This window comes from Cariama cristata, unplaced genomic scaffold (genome assembly GCF_000690535.1).
Source record: "Cariama cristata isolate BGI_N322 unplaced genomic scaffold, ASM69053v1 scaffold40006, whole genome shotgun sequence".
Taxonomy (NCBI): Eukaryota; Metazoa; Chordata; class Aves; order Cariamiformes; family Cariamidae; genus Cariama; species Cariama cristata.
In genome coordinates this window covers 1-14,319 of record NW_009623429.1, presented here as the reverse complement: position 1 = coordinate 14,319, position 14,319 = coordinate 1, and the positions used below count along the sequence as shown (strand labels likewise).

The following is a 14,319-nucleotide window of genomic DNA, read 5'->3' as shown; positions in this document are numbered from 1 at the left end:
CTGCTGCACTCTAACAAGACTTCTAAACACTCCCAAGGGAAATAGAGTTCCTCAGGCGAGAAACGAAAGAATAACTTACATGTCGCAGCAGTGATTCCTCTCCCAGAGCTTTCACCAAGCCTTTTGTGTCCATCTGGCCAAGACGAAGGATGTAGAGTGGTCGTCCATCTTCAAAACAAACATAAGGGTTTAAAGAGGGAAGTACTCCAGTCTCTCAGGCTATCACTCTAGTACCTTTTATAAAAGCCACATTAAATATCTGAAAAGGACAAAAATCATTTCCAAAGGCAACCTTGTCAAAGAGATGCTGCTTTGCACTACCTCTAGTCTGCTTGATCTGTGCAGAGAAAATAACAAAATTACAGCAAAACATAGTGGCTATTTACAGAGGTTGCACTGCTTTGTTAATGTTTAAAGTGTCAATACAATTTTCTCCAAAAATCCCACGTACTTATGAGGTCCTATAACACCAACTGTGCTGCAGTATCAATGTAAGGGGCAGCCTCTAACCTTTGTCTTGATAATGCCATCCTCCAGTGTAGTATTCATCTAACAGGGCTGGGGGCCTCCATGACTGTAGGATGTAATCCACCTGGTACTGCTTTCGCCAAGACAGTGACTGACAGAGCATTTCTCGAGCTTTGTCAATGTTGAAGTCACGAGCCCGCAGAAATCGAAGGATATGTTCATCTTTGGGGATCTGAGAGAAGAGAAAGTCTGAGGATCAAGACTGGTATGTTACTTGTACCACTGTTCCATAACGCCTGCAGAGAAGCCTGCAGAGCGTGCACTATTTTTTTTTTTAAATCTCTTAAAACTAAGATAACAAATACTAAACCTACATTCCTTCTCCCTCCCTCCTTAACTAACCCAGTTGAATGAAGCAGATGGTGCTAGGAGCACAGTTCACAGCCTGTGAGAAGCCTTTCACTGATCCAATTGCCAGAAGCCCCAGCAAACTCTGGGCTGGCTAAAGTTTCCCTCGGCTAGCTATCTACAAGGACAAACAAAATACCATACGAAAGTAACAGAGCTGCACGCTTGCCTCCCCACAGGGCAAATTAGCAAAGGATGGAAAGCATCCATAGGTAACACCTTAACCAACTTAAGCACGCACCGTTTGGCATGGGATCACGACTGTATAGTCTCCAAATGATTACCCACTAGCACCAATTCCAACTCTTGTGCAGACCCCTCTTCTGCTTTGCTGTTGACCATGCTTCCCTGGTGTTGTTTGAACACGAAAACTTTAGTTTTTCCCCAGGCTTCCCTGCCCCATCACATCATACTAACTCTTGCCAAAACAAACAAATTAACCCAAACTACAACAGACCCTCTCTCTATCACTCATCCCAACAATTTCTATCAGTAATTCTAGCATCATGGGCACAAAAGCTTTCCCAAACCAAGTCTGTAGAATGGCTTATTCTAAGCCCCTTCCAAATCTCCCACATTCCCTTTAGCTGAAAAATCAAAGAATATTTGCCAGTAATACTAAGCAGCATGAATTAACAATAAACCCGATAGATTCCATAAAAGTGCCAAATTTGGCTACAAGCCTGTCAGTTACAAAAACTGGATTATAGCTGCATAGGCTGCTGATTTCTCTTCTTAGTCCCTTCACCCCAACTCCCCCAAAAGTGTTCGACCTCATTTGCTACATCAAATTTCCATTAAAAATTCAAGTTCTGGCAAGCAGGGATAGTCTCCTCCGGAGTATCTGTACTGTGCTTAACACAATGCAAGCAATCTGAGCCCTGCTGTAATACAAAAAAGCGTGTGTCCAGAAGTCAAAGCTCTTTTGTTTGTTCACTGACATGCTCACAAAAACAGAAAGCAAGGAAGAAAGCAAAGCTGCCAGCAGTGTCAGGCTGGGAGCAATCTCAGTTTCACAAGCTGGTATGAAGCTACAAGAGATATTAAGAATTGATTCCACCTAAAGAAAGGGGTAGAGTTTGGGCAGCCTAAAGCCAAGCCTAGAAGGACCTGAAGATGAGACAGATAAACACTCTTCAGCATATTCTAACACTGCAAACATTGCATTTGTACGTCATAGAAAGGAAAAGGGCAGCCTTCCCAAACAGGATCTCAGATGTATTTAGAAGAATGCCACTAAAGTTTTCTGCATCGTAGCAAGATTAAAGACAGCAGAATTTTTATCAGATGATTTACATTTGCATTTCTGCTGCTCAGAGGAAGCCGTTACTCACAAGACAACAGACAAAAACCAGAAACATCTACAGCAGCCCCTGGATCTCCTGTAAGACCTGGGAGAGGGGATGGTTGTTAGAAGGTTTTTCACGTTTCAAACCCATACTGTACATAGCTTCAGGTAAGAGGTACATTCAGCACTTCTGTCTGGACCAAAGGCAGGATGCTCTGAGGGGACTTATTCCATAGCGGAATTAGTCTCTTTATCTCTGTCCAACCAAGTAACTCCCATATGCAGGAAGATGAAGTTTTAATTTCAGCCTGGTTTTCTATTTACTAGTGAAACTACATGTACTCTTCTACATGGTGCACAGCCATTGATTACCAGGTTTAAGTATCTGCAATTTTAATACCATTTGAAGTTTGTTTCTTCAACTACTCAGATTTTTAAAGCAACAATAAATCTGATTCTAAAGGATAATGTCTGCTTTGGAAGTAACAGGGAATGGATACTGAAGCTGGATGAAGAGGACAAAAATAAGGGACATTTTCCAAGAAACAAGGGATCTACAAATATTTTTTGTCAGAGGAATAAGGACATCCCTGCTCCGAATTAAAAGAACAGATTGTCACAGCAAGGTAACAGCCTCTCCAGAGAAAACTCAAGTCACGTTGGCCAAGTTCCTGATTTTGTATTATTCTGACAGGCAATCAAGAGAAGCAAAGAGGTGAGTAGTAAGGGGGTTCAAGATGAAGTTTCAATAGCCAGCACCATCCTTCCTACTTGTTCAGGACCACAGAGGGAACAGAGTTCACAGAGCCTACAAGGCAGCTTCCAGCTGTCACTAAGAGGGCTCAGCAATCAGCTGTACCTTGCCAAGTACCTAACACAGCAAGCAGCTGTCAGGAAGAACAAGGGCTTGCACACACCCACCGAGTTCCAAGCACCCCATGAGGCAGTTGTTTCACATTTTGCTCAGGTGCTGTCACTTTTAGCTTCTCCAGCTTCCATTCCCCAGCCTCTGACTAGGAGGGGGTGGAAAAAAACAACCCACAGAACAAACCAGGCAAACATTGAGATTGTGCTTCTTCCACCTGAAACCAAGATCCTTGCAGATCACATGCATGGATAAAGCCTCACTGTCTTATTCTCATCTAGGGCTTGTTTTCAGCTGGACACCCAATAGCCAAGATCTCCTACCACACAGGAGTCCGCACCATTTTACTGGACAGGTCACCGTAGACCTGAGACGCCTTATGTCCTGTATTTTAGAGCATAACTATTCCCAGGGATTGATCCCCGCCCTTTATTTTGTGACTGCTTGTTGTCAAGCACCTTTTATCTGACAGTAGATTGAATTAGGGGAGACACAGATCACAACTAATAGTTAGTAGAGCCCATTTTATTAGTCAAGCTGTTATTACTAGCAAGTAACTATTCACACAGTTCAGTCACACACACACTCACAATTACCAGGTTAGTTGGGAGGCCAGCCCCAGCTATTTACTCAGAGGCAGAGCATCATAGTGACACGATAGCAGCTCGCAGGTAGGTGTTCAGACAGTCCTTCAAGGGGTCTTTTGTTCCATCAGGTGTATATAAATTCCTGCAGACTCTACCTGCGTCGAGCAGCCACCACGCTCTTGGACATGGTCCATATTATACAACCTGTTGTTGATGCTACTGTATAGCAGTGGCCTCAGAGTTGGCAGATGCTTGGTGTTCTGAATTTATCAGCTCTTACAGATTCAACAGCCTTGTTATTCTCTGGAGCTTATCAGGTGCTGGGAGACTTCCACACACTACCTTAACACATACTGCTCTTCTCTTCAGCCTGTGGTTTTCTGGTACCTGTTTCTTCATCCACATTCATAGGTACCAACAAAACCCATGCACACACTCACACAGAAGGGGACTTCTTCATGAGTTCAATAACAGAACTATAGCACAATCTTTGTTACGTTTTATTTCTATGTGGGTGATACATACTAGTTTTTCCAAGAAAAAACCAGGGCTTTATAGATCATGTTTAAACTCCTTATACTCAGATGAGACATACTCTCTCTCAGCTCTGAGAAAGATACAGCAAGGCACGCAGAAAGTACTGGCAAAGCTCCCTGCAAAGAGTAGCCTCTTTCAGAAACTCCAGTTAAAAGAAAAAAATAATCTTCCAAAGCCCATGAACGCAAGGTACCCCCTAACCCATTCTGTATGGCTGACTGAGCAGTTACCTTCTAAGCCAGGAAGCTATTACTATTGAAACCTTATCTAGCTATAACTGTGTGTTTAAGGGGGATCACTTGCTCCGCCATCTTCCTCCGTTTTCCTCTCTTCCTAAGCACTATCTTATCTACTCAGCCCACTCAATTACTGTGTGTTGCTATCCTCAGTCCCTCCTTCCTTCCCACCCAATCTCGCTCCATCAGGAAATCTTGAGCTAGATCCCTCCTGAGGCATTCAAGCTGTCCTAGATCTTTTCTCAGCCACATACCAGTTACCCTCTTGACCTGATATAGAGGCTCCCCTTCAACCAGGAGGAACCCAAGCAGCTGCTGACCACTACAGCAGAGCAGATACATTTAGCCCACAGTACCTGTGCCGGTTGTCAGGGAAAAATGATTCTATCTATATTAGCTAGCCAACTCCAGCTGTACTTGCCCCAATCTAGTGCCCTCAGCTCCCCTATTTTAGGGGCTTACACAATGTACCTCACACCATAAAGGTGAGACTGTCTCTACTTCTCGAATTCTGTGTGGTTTTAAAATAGTACATTTTGACAAAGGAGATTAAAACAAGAACAGAATGAATTCTCCTCAGAAGAATTCAGCCCTTGGCTCTATGAGCTTACACAACCTGCCTGATGTAATGCACACCGCACAGAGCTGACACGCAGCAGCTGAGAGCTCAGTACTACCAACTGCCTCTCTGCATCGCCTGGAGCCAGGGGATGCAGCACCAGTGCAGCTGACCACTTCTCCCACCCCACCCTGCAGCTCTTGGGAAAACACAACTCGTCCAGATAGGCCAGCCTAGGTAACCAAGCCCCGGTCAATGCCTACTCTAAATACACAGCAAAAAGCTCTATGACTGGGCACCACAGAGCTGGCTTTTCATTACCGACAGCACTGAACTGGGCAATGCAGGTGCGGTCTGTGATAGTGTTGGATCCTGCTGCGAGCTCACACAGGCCGTTCTCCATGCCTGGCCTTTTACCTAACCTTACCAAGACAGTTGAGTCTCAACACACAGATTGTCTGTGACCCTGAGGTTTACTGAAGGGTTGAAGGCACAGAAGCTATGAGAACAACAGTGTTCAGGCTTGCAAAGGGGTGCTTTCTGCCTCACCTACTCACCTTGCCTTTGTGCGTTTCTTGAAGCCACTGGCGAAGGCGGATCAAACAACTCTCTTGCATTGGAGTCAGCTGGCCCAGATATCGCTCAATGTAATCAGCATCCAATTTGTCAGCTGGAGAAAATAAAAAAGAACAATTCAGAGGAGACTTGGCATAGCCAGACAGCAGATATGCAGTTATTTCTATACATCAGGTTACTTATGATTTACACTAGAAGAGTGCAGAAGCCCTCATTTTAGCTGCCTGAAGGAAGTGAGTGAGTGATGTTCTCACGGTGATTAGGGCATGAGGACGCAGACAGCATGTAAGGTATCAAAGACAGACTCCACCTGTCTCTTAGAACACTAATATTTCATTCAACCCTGAACTGCTCCAGCAGGAGATTTAAAAGTAGTATCATGAGCTCTGACACTCATCTCATTAACCACTCCAAGACCCAGGCACTTAAATCCCCCAGTGTTCTAAAGATCTCACACACAATTCCAATGACAAGAGGCTAAAAAGCAGTTAGCTGGAAACTGAAATATTATTCTGCTTACAGACACCAGAGAGAAAGGGAAAACAACACTACCATTTCTGACAGCAAGGGAGATTTTGGGGATGAGGAGAAGTCCTGTGAATACCAGCAGCTCATGGTCCCTCCAGATCAGAGACAAAGGACAAGCGGTTTGAGACTGCCAGCATTCAGAGACAGAAGATGTGCCACCCGAGGCGTGCATGTGCAGATGCCAGCAAGGAGAACGTGGTACCCAAAGAGGGTCTGCACAGGTCAGGAGGCATGCAGGCACACAAGAAGGAGGGCTGGGAGGACCACCTCTAAGCTAGCTCTTCATCAGGCAGGAGTCTTTTTTCAGCAGATGCCATTAACTACAGAATAAGGCCTAGACACTCACAGGATATGCTGTTACCGACTGATAATACAGAGCTTATATTTGATAAGTGCTATGCCCCCACCGAATCCACAGAGCTAGCAAGCTGGGGAGCAGTCCCAGGTAAGCTAGTCACTTCCTAAACATGAATGTAAGCAGAAAAATAAGAGCTACTTTCCTCTTCTGCTAGATGGGATCTGCTACTCTTAGACTGAAGTCAATCTCAAAGCACATCGACATTTCTTATAGTCAGTTCCTCTGTAGATTTTGATCCTTTTTCCAGGTGGATTCCAATACAGAGAAGGCCTGGTGAGACCAGAACCATTGATAGTTCCAAATTCCAAGCTTCTTCTCTAGTTACACTCAGCAAAACAAGTGCTGTCTTTCCCTGCTGAGGACGGACAACTCCTATTTCTAATACCACAGCTCTAAATTAAAAGGCCTTTCTATTTCTTTTTGTCAAAGAATAATTTTATTTAGTCTAGAAGATATCATCAGATCAACACACAGAAAGATAAAGTCCGATTCAGGCATTTTGTGTGAGAAACATGTTAGGCAACATTCTGCAAGTTCGTCTTGGCCTGATATAGGGGCAAAACCCATCAAAACCTGTCCCCAAGAACATTAATTTTGAAACAGCCAAAATATTTCATTATAATTCAGTTATAGCATACTGAAGACACCTTTAATTTTCTCCATTTTAAGTATAAAATACCTTAAAGGTGAGATCAAACCCAGTTTTTTTTTCCTAAGCTCAAACAAAAACATACTGCCTGCACAGTTTCCTCCCCCCAACCCCGAAAAGCCAAAAAAGTTCCATTGTTCAATAACTTTCCCTTCTCCCCACCCACAATCCAGAAGAAAAACCTCATGCCAAACAAAAATAAACTCATTAGTCAGTGCTACTCAAGACATTTAGATTGCCAGCAGCTGCCACTGCCTGGACATTGCATACCATCAGGGCTGACAGCTTCTGCTGGAGGGCAGGAGCTGCCAGTTTGCTCTTTGGTAGTTCCACGAGCCCCAGACTCAAGCGGTACGTCATCAGTATCCTGTCCAACAGTTGGGGTTTGCTCATCCTTTTGTCCACACACTGGGGGAGGTGTCCAGCGGGGGATGAATGTGATCCCTTGGGAGATCAACTCCTTCAGATAGTGTTCAATCACTTCCTTGCCCTGAAGGGGAAAACTCTCATGAAGAAAAAACAATCCCATCCCCCCAGAACCAGCAAGGTGCAGAAGAGTTTTCCTCAGGACAGATGACTAATGCTGTCAGAGATAGACAGAAGGGAAATAGTTGTCTCCTTCCATCTACGTGACCCTGTTGGAAAAAATTTCAGTATGAAAGCACCATACAAATGGTGAATTACAACACTGGCCAGGCAAATTCCAATGCTATGGATGCAGCTACCTCTAACACTTTCATCCCGTTCCCCTGCTCCCAAACCATCAATTAGCTGCCGTGTTCCTCTGCAGCCCAGGGGAACAGGCCACCAAAAGGAAGCACCTCTGCCCAAGCTACTAGAGAGACAGGGTGCTGATTTTTACTCAGAACTTTCTCTTCCTGCATGAGAACAGTGTCCTCAGTGTCTGAGGAGCCTGGCACCGACAGCATCCACTGCGATCCTCCTCTGGCATAGCTGCTCCCTCCCCTGCAGACACATATTCCAGCAAGCAGATTGGTTTTTTTGCTTATTGCACACTATCTTTTTTTTTGTTTGCCTTACTGAGTGATTTCAGAGACATAAGCAAGGGTATAAAACTATACTGGGTCTATTTTACAGAAAAGAAAATAGAGGCACACTGAAAGCAGGCGTTTGATTTTGGTTTTTATGGCACAAAGGGAAGCCAATCTTACCCGCTTGATATTTGAAGTGTACTGCTTCATGGCAATTTTTTCCACTGTGCTTTCAAAGCCAAAAAACGACTTGATGTCAAGAGATGCAGACTGTTCAAAGCAAGTCCACTCTTCGTTCTCAGGGTGAACCTAAGCCCAAAGATACACACAAGGGTGGATGTCAGCAGATAGGTCACAATATGGCATGGCCCTTGCCCTGAGTACCAAACAGGCTATTTAATCTCCAGAGCTACAGAGTGAGGGGGCAGAAGAGGCTTCCTATGAGGCACCAATAGACCCATATTTAACAGTCAGATTAATTCTCCCAGAGTAATAGAAACGCATCGTGACCTGGACACATGGATGTTTGTGGTTAACCCAGCATTCTTCACATGCACAAGGAAATCAAGATTAAAAGCCATCTCTGCCCCAGCAGACCTGAACGGTAATATTCGTAGCAAAAGTGGCACTAAAATAGTAGTGAGACCGCCCACTTGAAACCATCAGGTCAAGATCTCCTTATGGAAAGACAGCAATGGCGTCTCAGAACATGCAATTAAAAAACCCTACATCTGCAAAGGAAGAAAAATGCAAACCAGGTTTTTTTTTCTGGTCTCAGATAGGAAACTCAGCCACTCATGTCAGCCTTCCCCCCAAAACACAGGGGACATGTCAGAGTGGGGAGTTTTCCCGTTGTCAGTTCAATACACACCTTTCCTTTCTAGCCATTTGCCCTCAGTTACTCCATATATGGTAAACACCTATATAATCTTTTCCTCTTTTAAACTTAACCCTTTTCTGAGATGTCTCTGCCTTTTCTCTGTCAGTGCTGCTGTTCACAAACTGACATGAAAGAAAAAAAATTCCAGCCCACACACAAAGATATGAGCTCTATAAAGGACACAAATTCCCCCAGGGGAGATATTAAGTAACTGCAAGAGCAGGATCATATTTCTCCAAGATGCTTCAGAGAACACTGCAGAAAAGGAAAGATGAGAATAAACCTGTTTCCGGTGCACTCCAGCAGGCAAAAGGGCACTGGTAAAAATAGAGCAGGAAACCATCTTGAGGATGCAGACAGCTAGCTCCTGCCCTGTTCCAGGAAGAGTGCTCCCCTCAAAGCCTAGCTGCTGATACTTCCTTCCGAGTCCAGGAGGCAACACAGCCAAAATCAGCAAGTGCAACAATGTCTGAGAGATTCCAGAGTTGACCTGGGAGCATTTCAGAACTGTCAGCGCCTTTCACAACGATGGAAGTTTGATTTACCACAGTTTATAGGAAGCCCCACATAGCCATCAAGTGACCTCTGGCTCAGGACCCCCTCCCCCTCTAAAATGTTAATAGCTTTTCAACTCTTTGTCTTGCTGGAAACAGAAGCTACTTACAGTTCGCTTACTCCCAAGAAGCTGAGCTGTCATCTGGTTGCCAAAAGGGCAGGTAAGTAACAGGATCTGGACTTTTGTTTAGGGAACAAAAAGCAGTATCTGATTGCTTCCAGAAACAGATGAAGCTATTTAATGGTGACTAAGCCCTAATAGCACAATTACGATGAGATGGCACACTGTTGCTGAAGATACAGCCACAAAGTGAGACACCCTAGGCCACAAATAAGGCTCAAGATCTTTCTCTAAATATTTAAAGCATGAAGATCATGACAAGGAACTGAAATTTTCACTTACTTGTGGGAAAAAGTAATTGCTAGACTTCCCTCTGGCCTTCATCATAATAAATATTAACAGTTTCCTTCTAAACATCCAGATCTAAATACATGCCCAAGCTCCAGATGCTTTTATTAACTTGAACTTCAACCAAAAAGAAACTCAGGGAATATCTGCAGCTCTGGAGCACCACCTGTGTTTTCTACTCTCACCCTGGGGCCTAATGCTCCAACCAGAGAATCACAATCAACCTAAAAGAGTTTCTCAAGTCATACAAAAGCACTGGAAAAAGCCTGCAGCCTAAGACCCAACAGCCTTCCCAGTCCAAGAGTATCTAACCATAGTACACTATGGTCCAGTGTTCAAATTCATTCAAGCAACTTCACCCTGTATATTAGTGCATGACTTTCCACGCTTCCTTCACAGACATACAGGAACAAAGCACTTACTGAGTAACTACATGTCTCAAGGACGACAACACGGTTGGCAAAAGTCTCATTGTGGGCCTCGATGCGGAGAGTTCGCTCTTTCCAGTTCACCGTGTTTTTCTGGATGAAGAAAACATACTCTACACCTGCAATCTGAGAAGGATGAAGAACCAAATGGAGGAGGGGAAAAGAGAGAGAGACTAACTTTAGGAGTCTTTATCTAAGCCAGCCAACAAAACCCAGGATTCTTTGTCCCCTAGGTTCCACTTGCCTTCTTTAGCAGCCTAGGAGCATCCACATTCAGTTTGCAGCTCCGTTCAATGATATGTATAGCTCCATCATCACTCCTGGATTCATGCAGGATTTCACTGCCCAGGAAGACTGGGATCTCTGGACATGTAGGAAAGCGCTTCTCATATGCCTGGAAGTGAAAACAAAGCAAGTTTCAGTTTCTGGCTAGATCAACTTTAACTCTTTCTGAATTAATGAATTCCCTTACAGTAAAAGTCCAACAAAACAGAGGCCCTTCACCCCTTCACCTCTGAGAAAAGGGGAGCCGACACAGGGGTTGCAGTTAAAGCAAAATAGTTACGAAGAGCGGATGCTGGTTCTAATGTCAGTCATGTCTTGACATAATTTTTCTTTCACACATGAAGTAGAAAAAAAAAGCCTGTTGTTAAAGAGTACCAGAAAGGGACTCATAACAACTTGAGCATCAGGAACCTAATCTTCAGCTAGCAAAAGCAAGCACAGCTCTGCCAATTTCTGGTAACTAAAGACTTGACCCAGAGATAATAAAATTCAGGTCAGACATATTGCCTGTATGAAGAAGCTATTTAAAAATATTTAATATTCCTGTGCCTTAAGATGTGATGTATCAAACAGTTCCAGATGCCCTGTACTATCAAGGGTAAGACCACCAGTTACTGGCTACTCCCTCTGCCTCAATTTATCCATTTCTAAACCAATTCTGTCCTGGTTCTGAATCTTCCTTTTTTTTTAATTAACCCACATCCCTCTGGAAAGCCTTTTATCCAAAGCTGCTTTATCAGCTCTAGCAAAAAAAAATAAATCCAGCTTTCCATGGCACTTGCAGCAAAGTTAACTTGCATAAGTGGTACCTATTCCCTAACTTCTCCATCTCTCATTATATTGCAAGATCTTTGTAGGATAGAATGTTTTCCTCAGATTTCTGAAAAATGTCTTGCACATTGTGATCCTATTGTAAATCTGTAATTGAAGCAACACTAGCACAAGCTGCACAAGAAGCCCAGGATTCAACTAGAGCTGTGACAGGAGGAGAACCCACACTCCCTTTCCATTGCACTCAGCGAGCTACACCATTTTGGTCATGAGATTTCTTTGCTATCATTCCACAGCTGAGCCTAACCTCTATGAACTGCTGCCATCTTCCCATCTCCCTAAGAGACAACCATTTTATACAGCACATAATTCTCTCACAAGTATTTATATTTTTATCTACCACAGAAGAAAATATTAATGTGATAATGATCGAGATCAGCTCAGTTGTCAGCATGTGCACAGTGCCATGGGCACGCTCAGGGTGGCTGCATTCTCTGTTACCACAGCAGTTCAAAGGCTGCTTGCCCCGTACATATTCACGTACCCTGGTGTTGCGAATAATACCTGCTCTTAAAATAGCTCAGGCACTTAAGGACACATTCCATATTTCCTGCTCTGAATGGAATAGAAGTTATTTCAGATTATCGTATTGCCCTAGTATCAGGAGGAAAGTGCAAGCCGACTACCAGCTGGAGTTCTGGTGGTAAACAAGTGAGCAGGTCTTTAAATCATCCCCTCCAAGTCACCAAGTAATGCTCCGTTTGCTTTGCCACGTTTCTTGGAGAGTTTTCCCCATATCTGCAAGGCCTCTACCTGTGCTTCTCACTCCTGATCACAACTAAAACTGTTTGGATAAATAAAAAAACTTACCATGGCAAGGGAGTGTTTCCAACACCAATCCACCTGGCTCCATACAACAAAAGCACACTCATTGCTTTAAGAATCTTAACTTGCTATGATGGGAATTCACGGATGCATGTCAGGCACTGCTACAGGATACCTCTAGCTCCCCACTCCTGGTAGACTGCACTTTCCTCAAGGGCCACAGAGGATAAGGGGTGCATCCCTTATCACCTGCTCTCTGATATCTGCAGTTGCCAGCACATTAATCTTCTCAAAGTTAATACTTCCTACTTGTGCCTCTACCTGCCCTCTCCCAATCCTCCAGACTCCAAACCACCAGCTAGTGCTGTCTTGAGGTCAAAGCCTTTACCTTACTAATCTCTTCTATTCTAGCACAGACAAGCAAGAGTCTCTCCAGGCCACCCATTCTTAGTTACTAGAGTCTCAGCATTAAGTGAAAGCTGTGAACAGTTTTTGTAGGTCACTGGAATACTAGAATATTTAGCAACTGGTTTTCAACTGTTTGTCCCATGCCACTCCTTATATGTGCCCTTAAGATACTTGCAAAAAGTGTAACTGAAAACCCTACCCTAAAAGAAGGCTGCCCCAGTTAATCCCACGGCTTTGGAAAACAGCAGCTAGTGCAGAGGCTAGACAACATCTCGAGTGGCAGAAGATGACATGAAAACGGCACTAGGATTGCCCATATGCTTGGCAGCAAATCCCAAGTCCACCTAAATACCCATAAAATCCCTCGCCTCTGTTCCCACAAGGAGTGCCAGGCCCTCCTCACCCTCAGCTACGTGGCACTGTACCCCTTGCTGCCTGAACTCAGGCACGCTCTGCACCGCCTTGGCTCACAGTTCCGGTCAAGCAGGTAATGTGGTACCTTCCAGGGCTCCATGTTCAATGGGCAAGGACCAACCGCAGGAAGAAAAGGCTGAGCCAACACCATCTGCTTCTCTGGGTCAGGATTGGGAATGGCCAAGGATTTCTTGCACCAAGTACTCATGATTTCCCACAAATTTAAGGGGTGCAAAGCTGCTGGACTGGAAGAAAGTCTCAAGTAGGGTGATCTCAGCTGTAAATGCATCCTCACCACTGAAAGAGCACAATGGCCAATCTGTAGCCCCCTGCACCACCACTGAATCCAAGTACCTCTGGCTCCGATTTGAAGATAAAGCCACCAGAATTCAACACACAGCTGCTTCTTTCTCCATTAAGTATGCACTTGACCCAGCTGGAGACAGTAAACTGTCATTAAATCTAGCAAAACCAAGACAACTACTAACAGAGTGGAGTCACTATTTTGGACAGCCAAACAACATCTGGAGAGCGAAGAAGAGTCAGGGAAGAGGAGCACATGTCTATGCACAGCCCTGGTGATATAACTAAGATAACAGCCTGAACCCACCACCTAAATAGGTGGAACGTTTCCATATTTGAGAAAATATTGATGTAGAAAATGGATTCTAAGTCCTTTGCTAATCTTCTTGCACAACAACTCTAAAAATACAGCAGCCAAACATGCCTGAGATCATATGAAGCACCCACAGTGCAGTCACAATAAAGTTGTACTGCTAATGCGCCTGATCTTTCATCACTAAAGAGACTGAGCTATCAGGACAGCAACCCACTTCTGCACCCAGCATCCTCCTATCAAAATCAGTATCTATATGCAACAATATATTTCTGCTCCAACAGAGAAATTGAGTGACATTATAGAGACAGAGAAACATTCAAAATTTTTTTCAAGCCACAGAGTTAGCTGTTATTTTCTCCTCCCCTATGATTCTGCAGAGTGCAAGGTGAACAACAGAATATCCCAGTCAAATGAATGGCACAGAGGACTTAATATTAGCTTGTTTTAATACTTCGGCTGCTAATCTGCCTGCATTTGCTCTTTCACCTCCTCACTGCAGTAACTCTGCACTGACTAGTATATAGGGAACTACAATTTGTCTCTCCCTTCTCTGCTCCTCCTTCCTCAGAAGGAATAACACTAGCATTGTGCCACTACTTTCTTTTAAGTGCATACCCACAATATTGCTTTAAGACAACCACCTCAATGACCAGTCTTGAACAGGATCAAATATA

The 14,319-nt window shown here is 44.1% G+C and overlaps 1 protein-coding gene across 1 annotated transcript in view; it reads right to left on the bottom strand.

The window, feature by feature from the left end:
* The window catches only part of LOC104163654 (SEC14-like protein 5), a gene marked incomplete at its 5' end in the record, with an annotated part of 16,163 nt that extends 5,446 nt beyond the window's left edge, over nucleotides 1-10,717 (bottom strand). Inside the window, 7 exons of the mRNA XM_009702721.1 lie at nucleotides 80-168; nucleotides 511-700; nucleotides 5,506-5,618; nucleotides 7,330-7,549; nucleotides 8,232-8,360; nucleotides 10,318-10,449; nucleotides 10,568-10,717. Coding sequence (XP_009701023.1) covers nucleotides 80-168; nucleotides 511-700; nucleotides 5,506-5,618; nucleotides 7,330-7,549; nucleotides 8,232-8,360; nucleotides 10,318-10,449; nucleotides 10,568-10,717 — 1,023 coding nt within the window. The remainder of the gene's footprint in view (nucleotides 1-79; nucleotides 169-510; nucleotides 701-5,505; nucleotides 5,619-7,329; nucleotides 7,550-8,231; nucleotides 8,361-10,317; nucleotides 10,450-10,567) is intronic.
* Nucleotides 10,718-14,319: the final 3,602 nt, after the last annotated feature.